This window comes from Stegodyphus dumicola, chromosome X1, assembly GCF_044657685.1.
Source record: "Stegodyphus dumicola isolate Sdum_Otavi_A_Nest chromosome X1, ASM4465768v1".
Classification (NCBI taxonomy): Eukaryota; Metazoa; Arthropoda; class Arachnida; order Araneae; family Eresidae; genus Stegodyphus; species Stegodyphus dumicola.
This window is the reverse complement of record NC_140780.1, coordinates 127,201,947-127,221,561: the sequence shown is the minus strand read 5'-3', so window position 1 is coordinate 127,221,561 and position 19,615 is coordinate 127,201,947. Positions and strand designations below refer to the sequence as shown.

Here is a 19,615-nt window from a genome sequence, read left to right as displayed (position 1 = left end):
AACATATTTCCTTTTTCACTTTGCTATAATTTTACGTATTTAATACAGTTTTCTAGTGGTGAATTCCTTCCATTGATGCATTTTATGTCATTTAAAAATCTGACTGCAGTTTAAAGCTACGTCTTAGCAAATTCCACATTTTGGTGTAGAATACTGGAAAAATAATGGTATGAATTTCTAGATGTAATGTAGTTATAAAAGAATTCCTAGCATTTTAAACTGATTGCTACAATTCTGTACCGTTTTACTATCAAGTTTCTACTGCAGATCCTACACTTCCTAAAGCAGTATGAACGTACTATTTGGGGGGGGGGAGCTTTTTATTTTGGCAAAATTAATACTCTTCTGAAACGGCCCTTACTCAAAGGAAGAAGAATTAATCTTGCTGAATATCACATTTCAATCACAACTTTGCCTTCAGTTTTATGAAAATTGAAGACATTTTGCAGTTACTTTAAGCCTTACATTTATATAATCTTTTTTTAAATTTACGACCTATATTTTAACACATATTTTCATTTAATTGAGCGATTTGTTTCATACTTTCTATAGAACTTCCTTTGATGGCGCAATAAAATCACCTCCATTTTATACAAATTATCAATGAATACAACCTCAGTCTTTCCCTTCTCATTTTTATGCGCACATTTGAAAACTTCAAAGTTAACTCAGCAGCAAATCACATGTGTTTGAAAAAAATCGACAAAATCATTTCCATTATATTAGTTGTTAACTGATTTATGTTGTACGGTGTGATTTGTTTAGAATTGATTCGAGCTACACATCGTTATTGTGGTCACTGTTCGGAGTTATACCTATCAAAGAAATTAGCAGCCGAAGAGATCAAGCCTTTACGAAATGGGTAGGCCATGCCTTGCTTGGAGCTTACATGATAATGGCCATGACAGTCATGATCAACATGCTCATCGCTATGATGTCACGGTCATTTCAAGACATAGAGGTAAGATATAGTTGAATTCGTTAGCTTAAATAACCCAACTTTATGATTACATAAGATGTAGTAAGTACCTTCCTTTTCTTCAATGAACACGATTTAAGATTAAGTTTTACTTTTTAAAAATGTCTCAGTGTGCATTCTCATAAATTCAATTAATGCATTCATATATTTTTGCTTTTAAATTAGTTCGAATACAGTTTAAACTAAGGTATTTTGATACCTTTCATAACGTTAGAGTACTTTTAAATAAAATTATTTTTAATTTTTAAAAATAATAATAATTATAAATCATAGAGATTTAGACCTTTTGATTAATGGTGAGATAATACCGATCTTGCATCATGTGACTACATTTATAGTATTCCAGCTGTGAAACTATATGGAATTTCTAAGTACCGGAATAAATCTGTTACTTTAACAGGGGAAGAAAGCCAAAAATAATTACGCAGCATTTTTAAAACAGAATGTAAAATTTATGAAATGCTCAAGGTAAGTATGGATTCATTTTAGTTTTTACTAATTATAGCTTTGATATAATTTACTACTTAACTTTAATTTGGCATTTATGTAAATTTATGGAGAAATATATCTTTGAACCAACCTTCAAAACTGTAAGAAATAACGAAAAGAAATTTAATTGATTTAATCGCGATTGCGATGTTAATACGTAATTTATTTAAAAGCATAAAAATTATCCAGAAGCTCCGTCAAATTAACCCTGTCGTCCTTCATTTTATTGTAACTATACTCTTGATAAAGTTTAAAATTCAGAAAAGAAAACTGCATTTAAATTATAGGGTTTTTTTATATTATATTTTGCAAAAAATATTAAACACTAAGCTTGAAAACATTTGAATATTTTAATCGTTATGATGTGTGTTAGAAACGAACTTTTATCTGGCCAAAATATTAAGATATTAATATAAGTGATACTTATGCTGTAAAATATAACTTTCTGTGTTGTTCTTTTGCTTATTAGTTAGCCAGTGTTATAGTGTGATCATCTTCAGGCCAACTAATCGTAATAAATGTACATATCAGTATAGCCTACGAAAGAAAAACGAGCTCGGAAGCTTTCTTTTTTTTATTTTTGGAAGGTATTAGGCTGAAATCCTCAAATCTCTTATTCATTGCACCAACCTTTCTCCGTCATTGAAATGACGTTCATCATAATTCTCTCTTGAAAAAAGTGTAGTTGCCTAGAAACAGTTGTGGACGACTTAATGCCGATATTTCAAAGGTAAGGGAAAACTACCTATGCTGAAAAATATCCATAGAAACCAATGCAAACTGAAACATATTCTGTTACAAAGTAATTTGAAAAAGTCTATTCTTTTGAACCAGTAATGCTGTATTTACGGAAATGCGCCAGATGCCACGCATAAAAATTGATTTTCATGCATATCAAGGAACGTTATATCGATTGAATTCGCTTTTCGTTGGACTACTAGCCTATTTATTGGCAGCTAAGAAATCTAAAAATGCGCAGAGAAGTTAAAGAAAGAAGTTAAAGAACTTTCAAAATTTAACCTGAAATGGAATTGTAATGCATTTGCATAGTTTGAAGCATGAATATTTTCTACTAATCCCAACAAAGCTGCCAGATGCTAACTATTGGCAGTAGTCATGAACCCTCTCAACTTATTCCTTATAAAATATTGTATGCTTATGAAAAGAAATTTAAGAGGAGTATTTTGTTTGATTTTATGCAATTCACATATACTAGCATGAATTCAAAGACTATGAGGCAATAACTTCACGTAGTCAACTAATTTTATCTGTTGGTTGGAAAATAAAATATAACTGTTTCTTACATATCCCGTTACTTGCCAAACAGGACACCTGGAAGCTATTTTCCGTTTCTTTGAGCGACATCTCACCTTTAGGGGCACGCTTTAAGAATCATTTTAGTTCTTTAGCTAGTGTAACCATGAATTAAAGAGTTTCTCAGCAAGTGACTTCTATGAAGTCATTCAGAAGCTTCACGAGCGTAATGAGAGATTTCTAGCATTAAGAAAAAGCTAAATAGATTTCAAATGTTGATTTTAACCCAGTCCTAAACCCTTACAGACGTACTTCGTGTTTGATTCTTATCATATAATCAAAATTCTGCAATGTTTTCATAATACATTTTATTTCGTTACGCCAAAAACCTTTCCTTAGCACCAGAGGAGTTATTAGCCTTAAATAAAAATTTTTGTCCGTATCACTTTTCAAATGTTGCTATCAAATGTTTAGTTTTTAAGAAATAACATAAAAACCTAAAACAGTATATGGCAACGCAAAATAAATGGATGTTATCTCTATGTATTACATTGCAAGAAATAGTAATATAGCAAATGTGTTGTATTGTTGACTCTTATCTGAAAAAAAAAAATAAATAAACTTGCTTGACCTAATGAGAACAGGCCCAGGAACTTTATCTTTTCATGAAGCGCCAAGACTGTGTCTATCGTGAACCTAAGCCTGTTAATAGCAAATATGAAAAAAAAGAATGGCAACAATTAACACTTTATCATTAATTCTAGAGATATCCGATGCAAAATGTTTTTAACTCCCACTTGTCAGTTTGTTGCCATTTCGCGAAGTATACAAACTAAACGATTTAAAAGCAAAATAAAGGTTTTTAGTATCTTTTATAAATTACCAGTTGGAGCTGAAAAATTACACTAGCTAAATTTAAAGCATTGCATATTTTTTCTATTTTTAGTAACTGTTTTAGGCCGCTGGCCGTGTCAGCTGCTAGTTGTATGAAAAATGAAACGGATAACACAGGTAATTCGACGCAAAACTTAGGTTCGAGAATAACAGCCATTCTAGACAAAAAAAATGTGGGGCAACTCTTAACAATGTATCGCGAATTCTAAAGATATGCTTTCTTTTTCTTTAATTCTGTGATTTTTCTGTTCAATTTTATATAGCGTAAGTGCAAAGAAAATGGTGTTTAATACTTTCTTATTTAAAATGACAATAAAAAAGTTGTGTCAGCTGGAGTGAGTCCATGAACAGATAGAGAGGAAAGCTGCGAGTTCAACGAGAGAAGCATAAACATTTTACAAACACTATGGTGCGAAGTTAAATTCTGAATCTTTTCATATTTTCTTCCTTTATTTATTTATTTATCTTCTTATCGATATTTATTGTGATCTTACTCTCTTTCGTTTCTTAAATTAGATACCTATGACCTTTTTGCAATAATTATTAAATTTAGTAGTCGCCTCTAGGTGTTCTGCATTTCATTAGACAACTAATCTATTAACATGAACACAACATTAGCGACTTCTAGCCCACTGGGCGATAATCGTGCTTATAATAATGATAGTGCTTCTATAAATAGTAATTTCTCTAGCATTCTCAGTTTTTTTTAGGATTTCCATGTTGAAGAATACATATACATATGAATATATATATATAATTTATACATATACCTTTACAAACTGGAAAAAATCTGCTGTAAAATATCAGCAAGTTGCAGCTACTCGGAAAATGCTTACATAACTACCTTAGTTTCTTAATTATGAAAATGACCATGAAAACGATTTCCATCATTAAGGAAAATATCGGCACGTATTCGAGAAATTCGCGGTTCGATTCCCGGTTAGAGCATTGCTCATTTTTCAAGTCTGCTGCTTCCAAAAAATCCTATTGTCTCTACAGAGTGTCCAAAATATCGTCAATTATAGGAAGAGGATAGCAGGGTCTTTCTTTGTAACCTCGTTCAACTGGCTATAGTCAACACAACATCTAATTGAACTGAGTTTCTTTCTTACCAGGACGAAGGGCGAGGTCTAAGAACTTGCTGAAGGCTTGATAAATTCGCTTTCTTGCATGTTCACTAAAGGTTTTCCTACCTTTTCCCGCTTAACAAGCGGTAGACATCCTGGATGTTGGCTGATTGGTAGGTAATCCCCGGTATCAATTCTACGCTGTGTCAAACCTGATTCGACCTACTTCAGAGGACGAGCAGGAGACAGCATCTTGATATTCTTGAATGACACGTTTGGCAGCACTTCTCTCGTCATCACTGGTTCTTCCTGCAATTCTTGAAATTCTTCAATGACACGTTCGGCAGGACTCCTTTCTTCAGTATCAAACTGATTTGATCCATGTTAGAAGATGAGAGGAAGAAAACACATTGAAATTCTTATATGACACGTTTGTTAGCACTCTTCTTGTGCATTGTGCAAAACTCCGATATTGGGATCTCGGAAGACACGGATTTTGGAGGGTCATTGGTTTGTTTGACGCAGGTCACTGGAGTACATACTGCAATCACTTCACTTTTTGTAATGGCTTTCGCCTTATCAGTTACATTGGCAAATCTAACCGGGATAACGTTCCTCAGTAGGTCGACAAGTGCCCAAGCTACTAGTATGCCACGCGGTGTGTTACATTTCTAGGGATATTCCATTACATCATATTGAAAATTTCTGTTTTCGGCTATAGATCCAAGAAGTAAAAATTCTGCTCTTGCTGGTATTGTGTTATAGTCTTGAGCTATGATTTGGTGTACAGATTAACTCCTTCATCATTATTTCCGAACAAGTATATGTCCTCAAAGAAAGAATGCTGTTCATTTTTTTATATTCCAATGAAAAGCTTTATTTGCTTAAAAAGTCCAATCCGAGTATACAAGGATCTGTAATATCTGTCACATATGCCTTATGATGGTAGGGGGACTTCCAGTTGTGATGTTATTGTTTAACTCCTCATCGGTTTCTATTTTATCACCAGACACAGTTTCGGCGTTCGGATGAGTGTACCTTTCAGTTATTGAGCTAAATCTTTCCGGATGATGGTAACATTGGCTCAGTATCGATGGTAATGCAAGGAGGTTCCATGATGGAAAATCCATTATTGCCGCACTCATTTCAGAAACCTGAAGCGCTTTAAATTGGAGCTTCTCGTTACCTGGTAACCTCCACTAATGAGTTTTCACGAGATGACCACTAATGAGTTTCCCTCCTTCTTGCTGGGAGCGGTATTAGCTTCCATGCCTTGTGGTATTCTGCAGTTGCTTCATAGTGGCCATTAACACAGCAATTCCAACACTTTAATATCGATTTCTTATCATTCTTATTCCGTCTCAAGGCGTTTGCTTGCCTAGTTAAATTGTCTAGACAAGCAGTCACTTCATCCATTGATAAAGTACTGCAGAGACAGGATTTTTCTTGCTTCTGATTTGCAGTCTTTTAAAATGTAGGATGAGACAGCCTTTCAACATGCGTGGACAGCTCTTGGACTGCTTTCATGGGCTTCTGTTGCCGAGATTTTAATTGAATCCAACTTTAGTCTTTTAAGCACTTCTTGCCAAAGCACAGCCCAGCATGCCGGACATAGTTTCGAAATCTAGCCTCTGAAGGGTTTGAAGGATATCCGCTGCATCTGCTCTCTGAGAAGCAGTTAGATGGCAGGCTTCAGCTTCGGAGTCCCATCCATTTGCGTTTGCCACTATAGAGAAATGAGTCTTTTTGCACTTGCCAGGCGGTCTTTCCATCATATGTTAATAGCATTAGAGAGGGTTGGCAAGACATACATTCGAATTTAAAGGCGTTAGCTTTGTGGCCAGCTCTCTTAATGTATTTCTTTAAACTGACAACTTCCTTGTCTACGGGAGCAGAAACTCTGTCATCAGTTTGTTTTTCAATCTTAGAAACTCTTTCTTCGATTTCTTGTTCTATATCAGAAACTCTTCGATTTGTGGTTTGATAGCAGAAACTCTTTCATGTATTCCTCTAACTTTATCTTCAACTCTGTCTACTTTGCCTTCCCATTGTCTCGAATCTGTTTTCTATTATGGACGTAATTCCTCTTTTCATTTCCTCTTAACCTGCTTTCGTCTCTTTTTTAACGGATTTTTTGCGCGCTTTCATCTCGTCTTCGCCCATTTCACAACTTCTTTAACGGCTTTAATCTCTGCTTTAGCGGATTCTTGGCTTGCTTTCATCACTTTATTGAATGCAGTAAAGCCTCACAAGCTGTGTTAATTACTCCTCCCTCGCTTTTGTCCCCGGGATTCAACCTCTATCCGGACTCCAAAAGTTGTGTGCGTACGCGTTCGTAATGGACAGAACCGATGATACACAGAACCGATAATAGATTGAGAACATTTATTTTATCGAAAGAAACGCTTTACACTTTTGGAACTTTCCACAAAAATACTCGTACACCTCTTCCCAGTGTACGAGTGCCCTTCCTTGTGATAATACAGAGTACAATCAGTAGTTACACTTCAAACACTTAAGACTGTCAAACACAACGCAATGCAAAGAAGCACATCTAAAAGGTGAAGGTCTCATGGATATCTCAATACTCCGAATTCAGGTCTGAAGTAACAACTTAGAGCAGAATTTTTAAGCGGCGGTCGGGAAATAGCTAGAAAATTCCATTCCTAGAAATTATAGGAAGGCATAAACATTTAAAGTTATATCGAAGGGCCGGATACAGTTATAGTTGCATATAGGGATCAACTACAGTTATTCAATCACAATAACAATTACCGTTATAACATGGACCAGACCAAAATGTCGCCCAATAGTCACGAAATTTGGCGACTTTTGGCGATTTATAGCCAATTTTCAGTTCCCAAATCATGTCTAGCTTAGAGTTATCTCGCCAACTTAAAGAGATACCATTTACTCAGTGCTAAAGTGACTTGCCCCTGTTGTCTTATTTCTTTGGCAAAGCTTCACCTCTTCAAATTTTTCATGTTACATTATACAAAAGTTACTTCAGCATTGGATGTACTTTACCTAAAATTAATTATATATATATATATATAATTCGGGGCGATATTTATATTACGTTATAAAGCCTCGTCATTATTTTGTTCTTTTTTTCATGCATAAACTGTAACTTATAGATAAATTTAAGTACCTCGAAACTGAAATAAATTTTTATTTAATTCTTTTTCTAGCTAGAAAACAACTTTTTTCTCGTCCTAATTCGAAGTTCTTGAATGCAGCAAACAATCACTATAGTTGTTTTGAGTAACAGCTGAGAATTTTTAAAAATTCGTTAACTAAAAAGATGCATGTTGTTTACTAAAATCAAAAGCACACACACAGAAAAAAAGGTTTTCTATTGCTTATCATATGGAATGTAAAACGTTTTTCTCTGTTTCTCTAGACTGGGGTTTATCCAAATTCCACACTTCTGCAATTGTATTTCATGTTACAAAACACAACATAACATCTAAAACTGAACATGTGTCTGTCTGTCAAGTAATCATTGTATAATATCATATATGTCTACAGTATATACTGAACTGAATCTAAGTTTATGTCTTAGTACAGGCTATACTTTTGAATTATTTACATTCATTTATATAGTATATATTTTGATTGATTTTTGCAGAACTGTATTATACTTATGTTTAAATGAGTACTTACACTAGTTTCCAAAGTCAAATAATAATTATAAAAATTATATTAATTCTATGAAGACATATTAGGATTTCTCTGATTGCTATTATTTAAGGTAATTATGGACTACTGAACTCAAAACTACTGACTGCTGCGCTGGGATGCTTGCACAGAGTATGCAAATAAGCAAATGCGTGTGAATCAGACAAGGAATCGCAATACACGTCAAACTTAAACTTAGTTTAACCTAACTTTAACTAAAGGCTTAGCTTAAATGCCACTTAATTTAAAATTTAACATAAATTTGAAGCTTATCTTAACATAAACGTCACAGTTAGTTTAATTTAACTTAAACATCAAACTCAAGTTCTTAATTTTAGAAATGATCTTATGCTATTAAACATGACTGAAAGACATCGTGAAGATCATAGAATCGAGACGCGTCAAATACAATTGGACGTCTACAAAGAACTGAATATTTTCCAACGAGTGATCTCAAGAAACTAAAAGATCCTTTAAAAGCCTGGCTACAATTACTCCTGTAGCTGGGCAAGCTGCAGCATCTAAAGACCGTTATCTGTCATTTCTAGCACGAAACAATCGTTATGCAAAAGCTGGATTCTTTGCTTGTGAGCTCTTATCATCCAGTGGTGTTCGAATAATCCTTAAAAAGCCATAGTTAGGGGCACAAAGTCCCATTTAGGTATCCCTGCGGTTATAGAAACTCTGCCACAAATATGGAGTTCAATGTGGACTTACCTTATGAATTCCCTTCAAATAAGTAAACCACTCGCTTCGCTTATCTTTCATGGATATGCGATGGAATTCGGCATGATCCAAGCTGTCTCTAGATGAAATTCCGTTCACAGTCACTGCTTAAACTAAACCTGGATTCACCCGGGAACAGTACTAATGCTCAGTCAGCGTGGATCCATTGGTTATGAAGATGACAGTTTAAACTCTCTCCTCAGGAAAACGCAGAAATCTGGAGGCAGGGCATTAATCTTCTCGCATAAACACCGTAATCTTGAATCCTGTAGTAGTAAGGAAAAGGTATTATTCCAGTATGTGATAATGACAGGTTATAAACCGTTTGATTTCCTGTTGCTTAACGATTTCTTCCATACTTTCAGTAACAAATATAGATCTTCAGATGCTAGTGTAACCGAAGGACTACTTTGATAAGCAAGAAAGGAGACTAATTGTTACCAAGCTTAAAAGGCGGATCCAGATTCCTGAGACGCCGCTCAGACGGGAAAGTGGTTAGTGATTTTAATTGCCTGACTGAAGGACCCGAGCTTGAATCCCGGAGAAGCATAGATGTAAACTGTCTGTCCCTTTAACAAGAGGCAGCGAAAGCCCACCTATTAGGTGCCTCCGTAATAACGTTACCATCTCTTTAGGCCTTAGTAGTGGCCAACGCCCATAATTGCTACTCCCTGCCATTGGGGTAGAATATCCTGAGACTCCTCTGTGGACAGTATTAGTTCTCCGTAGATGTTCAGTTGTTCTTGACTCTCCTTATTCTACCATCCTCTCGCTAATTCTGGCCTTCATATAATCGAAACATTAAGCCATGCTTAACATCTGCCACTTTCAAAGTTAAAACTTCTCATTTAACCAAGATGTGTAGGCAACTTCGCGTAAGTTGCATTCATATTGTTTTCATGTCCTGTGCCCAAATACATAGAAATCAGAAGTTTTTTTTTCGTTTAGTAAAACACACAATTACCACAAGTAATTACATTCAGTCGGCATTAAACTTTTAAAATTATCCTTTAATTTTTAACATCAATCAATATCTATCTATATCTATCTATCTATCTATCTATATATATACAAACTGTTTTAAAAAAGAATCACCCGTTTCCAAATGCGTTTGTTATGAAAAATACTCAGCTTAGAAACTTAAGATTAATTTTATATTACATGGCTAATTATAAAGATTTTAAACAAACCAAATAAAAGATCTTCAATATGTCCCTCTTTGGATACGCGGCATACGTCTCTGAGCGTATCTGCATCCACTGCTTCCATGGCTGTTGTTACACATATCTTCAGTTCGGCTAATGTAGCTAAAAGTAGAGACCACATAAACGGAGTCTTTTATACACCCCCACAAGAAGAAATCGCACACTGAGATGTCCGGTGATCTTGTAGGTTAGTGATGTTGAACTAAATGGTCAGGTCCCGAACGGCCGATCCATCGTTGAGGAATGTAATTATTCAAACATTTCCGAACTTCCAGATCCAGTGGGGTGGTGATGCCCCGTCCTGTTGGAAAACGAAGTCATCCGAATCGGTTTCTAACTGTTGAAAAACCCGGTTTTCAAGCATATTAATATATGTACTTCACGTAAAAGTGGCCTGTATGAAAAAAAGGGTTATAAACAATTTACCGAGAAATACTGCAGAAAACATTGAGTTTTAGTTAGTCTCTTTCATATTGTTTAATTTGATGTGGCTGTTACAATTCAATGTGGCATGTTCTAATATCGTAGCTGTTGAACTTGCCACGTAGATGAAAATTAGCCTCGTCACTAAACATGAAGCTTGTTAAAAAAACTGCCATATTGTTACATATTCTGAAGGACGAATTCACAAATATCCACACATCGCTCTTTGACTCCTGAATGAAGACCTTGCAGCAACTGAATCATGCGGTTTAAAAACCAAACGTCTCCGCAAAACAGATAGATGTTGCAAGAATGCCCAGTTCCCTGCCGATACGGCGAATGGTTTCTGTGTACTACTGGCGAAATTCTGTAGGAAGCTCTCCGCATTTTCGTCTGACATGTGGAGACGGCTTGGTGATTTCCTTTTATACAGACAATTCGTGCTTTCGAATTGTTTATACCATTCCCTAATACTCTGATCGCTAAGTTGTTGATTAGGTACTGTTGAAGAAAATCACGCTGAACAGTATTTTTGGAATCTCACTTCGGGAAGCTTACGGCACAAAACGATTTCTATTGCACAGTCGCCATCTATACCAACACTTACGTGGCGAACGAAGAAAGAGGGTTTACCTGTCGCCAACTCCATGCAACTCGAGTTTTCCCTCTTTCTACCTATACATTATTCGATCAAAGCGAATTAAAAGCTGAATAATTATGATTCTTTTTTAACACTTTGTATCTACAGATATGTATATATGCATTCCTTAATTTGCACTGTATTGTGTTTTCATACATTTCCCTTTATTTCTTATCTTAATTCAGTTTTAATGAATTTTAATTCTGCCATATCGCTTTCTGCTTATCCTCAATGAATAAAATATTTAGGAAATATAATATCACTTTTGGCTCTTTCAGTAGCAGATAGAATTCTTTTACATCTTTTTATATTTCTTTGCGCAGATAGAATTCCTTTTATAATTAATAGTATAATTATGTAATAAAATTTACTAAATAAATATGTTAATTATGGTACAATACTGTTATTATTATTTTCGAATTTTAGGTAAATGCCAGTTTAGATACTTTTGTTAAGTTTTTTCATACCGGGGAAAGTAAAAACTTATTAAAGTACTTTTCCTAAATAGTTATCTTGATTTTACGTGATAACAATTCTTATTCATTACCAATACAATTCTTATTCATTACCAATAAATTTAGTTTCTAGCCATGCCACTCTATTTTATTTATACGTAAATATTAGCATTCTTAAGAAACTTTTACTTCAGTTTTTCTCTTTCTTTGATTTTTTCAACTTCTTTAATTACCTAATTTTTCGCAATTTTTTATCTGTTTTTTGAATTATGAAGATTTCTTCTGAGAATAGTTTCAGTTACCTGAATGTGTAACCAGTAACACGGAATTTATATTTTCTTTCATCGCATGTGTGTTTTAACGTACATTTCAGCAAAGGTTTTGGTTGTTAACAATAATCAGCTTGGATTTGTCACAGTAGAAATTAAATCCTTTCCCCCAAAAGGTTCCAGGGTGTCAGTATATGGGTACATTTTTACATGTGTAACATCAGTTAACTTGTCTTTTCGTGTGCATTAAAATCTCTAATATTTTCTCATGAATTTCAATCCAAATTCATGGATTCTAATAAAAAGCGTAATATACATTTTTATTTCACAAGTTTGGAAAAAAGAAAGAAACGTAAGTACCAGAATGAGAAAGACCTATGAAAGAGATAATTTGAAAAAAAAATAGACCTAGAACTCACGGAAAATTCATTTCAGGACCATGCTGATAGAGAATGGAAATTCGCTCGATCGAAGCTGTGGATGAGTTATTTTGATGAAGGCTCTACTCTTCCACCTCCTTTCAATCTCATCATCTCCCCCAAATCAATCTATTATTTTTGTAGAGGAGCTAAAACGATGCTGTGCAAACTTATCCGTCACAGTACGAGGATGTGTGGGTTCAAGTCTTTCGACGGAGCAGTTATAAAGGTATACTTATCACGATATGTAATTATAATGTATGTATTGTGTAATGAAAATGTATAAAGATTTCCTTGATTATAATTAATTTATAGTTGCGCCTTTCGTTCCTCGTTAGATTTTTCTGCGACTGTCATCTTTCAATTTTAATATTTATCCCGGTTCATATGATACAGGTCTAGTGCGATATTATGTATTACAGAACAGTTCGCAGGTCCTTTTTACCCCTGTCAGTAAGAAAGCTGATTTTCTGAACTGCTTTAACATTTCGGAATTTAAAAGACTATTTCTTATTTGTTACACATGATTTCAATATTTTAAGGCTTGCTTCAAATTAACTTGAGATCTGGTCCTAAATGCATTTAATACACTTAAAGATAATTTCTTATTAGAACTAAAAAAGTGAAACTCTTAATCTTTATAAATGATACTTCTGCTGAAATTAGCTTACAGCATTACATTTTTAATTGACAGTACAATCAAACTGTTTTGAACTTCAGATTCATTTCTGATTACTTTTTTATTGAAATGAAGTAATTTTCAGCCTTCTCGAGTAGATTGAGCTGTTATCTTTCTTACTTATCTGAGATACAGTATAAAACATAAATAAGACATCCTTCATTTCCTGTGGTCAACACATTTACCCATGTACAAGTATCATGGCACAAACCTTTAATCAAAAGAACTTGCAATGTTTATTATTTGTACGATTCTACATTATTTAATACCGCGATAGAATTAGCGAAATCTGTAATAAATAACAATAATCTATGTTATTTATTAGATATTTAATAGCTACGCATTTGAAATGGCCTTTTGTCTGGTCAGCTCTAAAGTGAATAATGTCCATATCAAAGAATTTTGTTATCATCTACTACAGAATGTAAAAGCTTAAAAGATGCTGGATAAAAATAAAAAAATATAGATTTTTTTCAGCAAAATTATGACAACTTCTGAGCATTACGTCCACGATTAATGCTAAACCGGAAGGCAGTTAATGAAAACACAGGAAAGGGAAAATAACCCGTATTCACAATTTTCAAGCAGTTTAATATGGATAGTAAATTCAATTAGTTACATAAATTAAATCAGCGGGTAAAGTACTGGGTGTTTTAAAAAGAGTTCATCTGATACATGCTATCAATCTGTTATCCCAAGCGTTTTTATTTCCTTTTGTTTTTTTTCCGTACCTAGTTTTCTTTTATGCTGATGGTTTGTAATAATAATTTTTCCCTTCCGCTATAAACAAACTTAGCATTTTCAGACAGGTCTCAACTAATCAGTAACGCAGTTAATCGAGAGTTAACTTTAAGCATTCTTTTGGAATCTTTGGAATTCTTTTGGAATCTGGAATTATTTTTGCTTGACTTTAAACATTCTTTTGCAATCAACGTTACAATATTCCACATTTCTATAAAATAATTGACGTATTATTTCTTTTGCCGACGTGCTATGTGTCATGGCAATCATAAAATTTCATGATATATGGCTTCGAAACTTTCTGTTCAATTGTGCTTATTTAGACCATTTTATAATTATTACTTGGATGCAATTTCGCTTGCTATAATATTTTCATCTGTAATCCTTTCTGGCTGTATTTAAAGTAAATCAATTATAGCATTTGCATTTTATCCTTTTAAGAATTTTTTCTCCAATTACGTTAATTACGGTCAGGCTATGTTAACTGAATATGGCAAAGCTAACGAGGACTACATCTGTCTAAGGGAAGGGACGCCTTTGCGGAGGACTTTCTAAGGGAAAATGCATTGCATTCATCTTACATATATAGGTAAAATAAAAAACAGCCAATCATGCAGCCAGCTCGTTCACCTGAAATCGAACTCCCAGCGCTGTTAATAATGAAATTCACCAAAAATGAATGTTACCAGTAATGGTGATTGTACATGAATAATTTTAATATAATAAATAAAATCTGAACACATTTAACATTATTCATATTTACACTAGGAGTGCGTTAAGACTAAAAACTTATAAATTGATCCTATTTTGCTAAATTTTCGTAAAATTTAGGAGTTTACTGCGCGTTATTGAGTACAGGATTTTCTCCTACTCACCTTTTAGTGAAACAATCAGCACAGTGGTAAAATTAATAGCCTGTTTGACGAAAGAAACGTGTAAACAGGGTGTTTTTAGAACTGTTGTTCAGAAATGTACGTGGAGGAACACAATAACAAGCAGTAATTGCATAGGAATACAGGTGCGTATGCGCAACCCCGACGCGCTACAGGCAGAGACAGAGACATGCGACGGAGGACGTGGGCACCACCTCTCTACCAATATGGTTAATCAGTATAGCGCCACGTCCACCTTTATCTAGATAACCATACGTAGTCATTGTGCTAATACACTAAGACATAAACATACATACTTGGTACTTAACACAGTGGTAAAGCTAATTAATGTTAGACACTAGGTAATACATTGCCATGCTACAAGGTGTATGCAAAAGCATGGATACGGTAGCACATATACATAACGTGTGTACTTATATGTTGGTTACACTATGATCCTTTGAAGCATTATCATTAGATACACAAGACATGTACGTACTGAAACATTAGGTGCACAATGTTATGCTAGAAAAGTAATTAGTTCAGTGAATTAAAAGTTAGATTGCTACTGGATTATTTGTACTGTTTCCTAGGTACATTAACCTATGTACAAAGATATTTAATACACGTGTATTAGGTACACAATAATCAGTGGGTACCCAAGCGTTATGTACGTGCTGCTTTAACATACATTAACAATAGGTACTTAATACAATGATGAACAGATAATTGGCGCAATTAATTTTAGACTGGGACCCTAGTTTGATTTTTGCGATACGGTGCCGTGTTACAGGATAAAATGTGCAAATGCATAGTTACATTATCATATATACAGAACATAAATTCATATACATATGTACAGACATTTTAGGTACACAATAGCTATTGGGTACACACACATTAGGTACATGATTATTCAGTGCGTAAGAAATGTAGTATATTAATCTATACAGTGCCAAGTTGTGTGATAATACTAGTAGGTGCATGGATACAATTACATATAAACAAAGACATACAGACAAAATTACATATAGACAAAAGCGTATATACGCTTATATTTGGTACATAATATTCATTGGTGACATAAACATTTGGTACTTACTTCATATACTTACATAAACTCTAGATCCATAAAACAATGTTATAACTAGTAACGGGGGGTTATTAATTTCATAATAGGACACTAGGTTGATAATTTGCCTTACTGTGTCACGTTACGTAGAAATATATGCGGGTGCATGGATACCGCTTTCCTATTTACAATGCTATATTGTACTACCTATTTACAATACTTATATCATTCGATTCATAAACAATACGTACATGGTACATTTATGTACATGAGCAGATGGTGCATTATAGAGTGCCGTTGAGGGTAATTGATGCAATTAATTTTATAGTATTTTAAAAATAAGACCTTAGATTGACACTGTGCAACACAGTGCCATGTTATGTGATGTTATATTCGGTTGCATGGGTGCAGTAACATTTATATTGGAACATTTGTACGCAATTCAAAGATAGAGACAGAAAGACGTAAGACAGGTCACTTGTTTCAAATAGTATTACATGAAATGAAATTGTTAAAGCAGGTGTTTGAAAGATGCAATTCACGCCTTGCAACGAGGAGGCATCGATCGAAGAACGTTTGCAAGAATGCCGGGTGTATCAGCAACATCACCACTTGCAACAAAGATGCGGGCCACTAGATCCATGTCCGATACCACAGGGGTATCATATATTAGGCTTTTCATGTAGACCCACAAAAGCTTTCTGTCACTTTATCCTGGCTAGACTTCATCTCGACGTTCAGCGCCCTCTTGCGTGTCGGGTTTGCGCATACAGTCCTATATTCCTACAGGATTATGATCTATTATCGTGTTGCGGATCTGCATGCATATTTCTGAACAATACTTCTGAAACTTCATGTATGCCTGTTTCCAAACAATCTGTCAAATAGACAAACATATAAATCTTTTCCTATAAGTTGCAGTTTTTCATTTATTCCATTATAAAGGTCAAATAAATAAATATGTCGCTGGTGAACTGACAGACTTGAGTATTTCAGTCAGAAGAAAAAAGCTCTTTAAGCCGCGGAACACCAACTTTTGAGTATTCAATTTTTTTAAATCATATTTTAAGTTCTCATCATTAATATTACAAAGTTTTAGGGATAGAGCTACAAATGTTGTGCAGATGGTCTAACTTTTCTCTCGAAAATGTATATGCGATCAGAATGAGAAGAAATTATACATCATTAACTGTCTCAGAAACCATTACATGGTAATAAAAACAGCTGAATAAAATGTGTTGCACTGTAAAATTTACGAAGATTTAGTAAAAAAGTAATTTTTTATGACCTTTGATGATATTCTAAATTTATATAAGGTATTTCTCCTGCCTTCTTTGCGAGCCTTCGTGGTATAGTGCTCTGCACGCTCGCTGCGTAATTGAGAAGTCCGTGGTTCGATTCCCGGCGAAGGCGTTGCTAATTTTTCATCTTGCCTGCTTCCAAAAATACGTAATGTCTCTACAACTACAGTTGCATTTTATAGTAATATTATATGAAAATTGTTTACTTAATATAAAGTGAATTTAGTATTTTTTGTTATATTTAACATTAATCCATCTGATATCTTCATTTCAGCCGGAAGATAAATCTGTAAGCTACATTGGTGATATTGGCCAAGAAAAAGTGAGTAAAGTAATGGATTTTTGTATCATTAAGAGTTCAAAAGTATTTTCAAGTATTCTGATATACTTTATGAATTTGATACTTTAGAATGAACCAAACAACACGTGTTTAAGCCCTCCAGTTGAAATTAATAAACTGAAAAACAAAGTAAATTACCAGGTAAGACCTGGTTTCTGAATTTTTGTAGTTTAGAATTTGTAGATTAGAATAATTTTGTAAATTAGATGTGATCTGAAATTTTAGTAATTAATTTATTTAATTAATTTTGAAATATTTAAACACATTTCGGTATCATTTTTGAGTCTTTCTCGAATCAAAGAGCTAATGCCAAACAAAAAAAATCAAGCAGATAAATATGATTTATCCACAAATAAAATGAGAAATCAAAATTATTTTATTAATTATTATTAATAAAATAATTTTGATTCTTTATTATTTCTTCTGTTCTACATAATGCAATCTCAAGTCATATAATGTAAGTGATAATATAAATAATGTAAACTTTTTATTTCTTTATAAAAACCGTCTATCATAAACTGAACTTATAATGAAATATTTCAATAAGTTTCCTCACGTAAGCTAAATTGTATATCATGCCTCATATATCAGCATATAACGAGCTGATCAAATCTCGTATCTTTTGTCTGTTGTTGAGGATTTTAAGGTATTATCATCAAAATATTTTTTTGATGTGTCAGCAAATTTGTTCAGATTCCACCGTGTTTTATCTGAAAATTATAGCTGTTTACCAACATTTAGAAGATTTAAAAATTTGTCTGTCATCAGTGCTATATATGTATGTCATCAAGTGCCAGGGTAATTATGCCTTGAATGCTCACTCCGAGAACGTTTTCTCTGACATATCGTCTAAGCACTGATTGTTCAGATGGTGTGATGATGGAAAATATCATTGTATTAATAAAAATAATAACACATATTTTACCTTCTTAAATTCTTGCTAAAGTTTGTTGAATTTTAAACTATGGTTATTTAATTAAGAAAAACACACAAAAAAGCATTTATTCATTTTCCAAGCCATATGGTGTTTAAGCCGGTAAAGAAGCTCTTCATTCTTCTGAAATTCTTTTGAATTTCCTTAACGTAGTTTGTTATTAACGTCAGCTTTATCCCTTTTAGCCTATTTAAATCATTTTTAAAACAACTGTGGATACTACAAACTGTTTCATAGATATTCTCTTTTGCTCCAGTAGTATTGTTTTTCTGGGGAATTTAAAACAGAATATTATACAGCTGGGTAGATACACTTCATAAGATAAACGAAATAGCAAAGCACGTTTTCTCCATAAGTTTGAAAAATCTCCCCATAAGTTTGCATATTTACTCAGAGCCTTGATCCCTATGCTTACAAGTTCTGAGTATAGAGTAAGCGGTTTAGGTGACTCGAAGCGCACATTTCTGCTATAATTCTACATAATTCTGTTTTCTCTTCATAAAAGTAATAAAAGCAGATGTTGACAAGCTCTGAAAGAAAGTTGTACCTAAAGCCCGAACTAGTTGAGTTAATCCAATAATAATAATCTTTTTTAAATAAATTTCTGCTGAATCTGCTGCAGATATATTTTAAAAAAATGAGTATCTCCCAACTTAAATTTACATGCGATTCCAGTTAAAAGAAAAAAAATTCAACTTGCGGTAATATTCACTTATTTTAATTCTATTAATTTTTGCAAGAGCCTAAAATGTGCAGTGTAAAATCTTGGCTTCACATTGACGCTAATTGGTTGGCCTTTTAATTATTATTAGTATTACTGTTATTATTCGTGAAAAAACTTGTAAAGAATAATCCAGGGCACGAAATACTATAATAGAAAGACAATATTCATGAAACTTAGCATAAAATATCCCAGATTAAAGTAAAAAGAAAAACTGTGGTTAGCAGCCCAAGATAAATCCCGTAATAAGCTTTCATGGAATGCATCTGTACAGGATATGGATTATGATTTCACTTATACGGCCCCAGAGAGGCCTTAATATGCTAGATAAGAAAATTAAGCCTCGGAGGGCACATCACTTTGATGAATTAGCAGGTAAAAATGAGAGAACGGTCAAGAAAGTGAGGTAAAAGTGAGATTATCATCTCCCGTACTGCAAGAGTGCCAATAAGAT

General features: G+C 33.7%; 1 protein-coding gene across 8 annotated transcripts in view; it reads left to right on the top strand.

Annotated features, from left to right (window-relative positions):
- The window catches only part of LOC118187745 (transient-receptor-potential-like protein), a 346,137-nt gene that overhangs the window by 302,485 nt on the left and 24,037 nt on the right, over positions 1–19,615 (top strand). For 6 of the 8 annotated variants that reach the window (XM_085807016.1, XM_085807018.1, XM_085807019.1 and 3 more), the window contains 4 exons: positions 766–961; positions 12,518–12,730; positions 17,441–17,488; positions 17,576–17,647. In XM_085807016.1, coding sequence (XP_085663142.1) covers positions 766–961; positions 12,518–12,730; positions 17,441–17,488; positions 17,576–17,647 — 529 coding nt within the window. The remainder of the gene's footprint in view (positions 1–765; positions 962–12,517; positions 12,731–17,440; positions 17,489–17,575; positions 17,648–19,615) is intronic. The other 2 variants (XM_085807022.1, XM_085807021.1) reach the window with 1 other exon arrangement.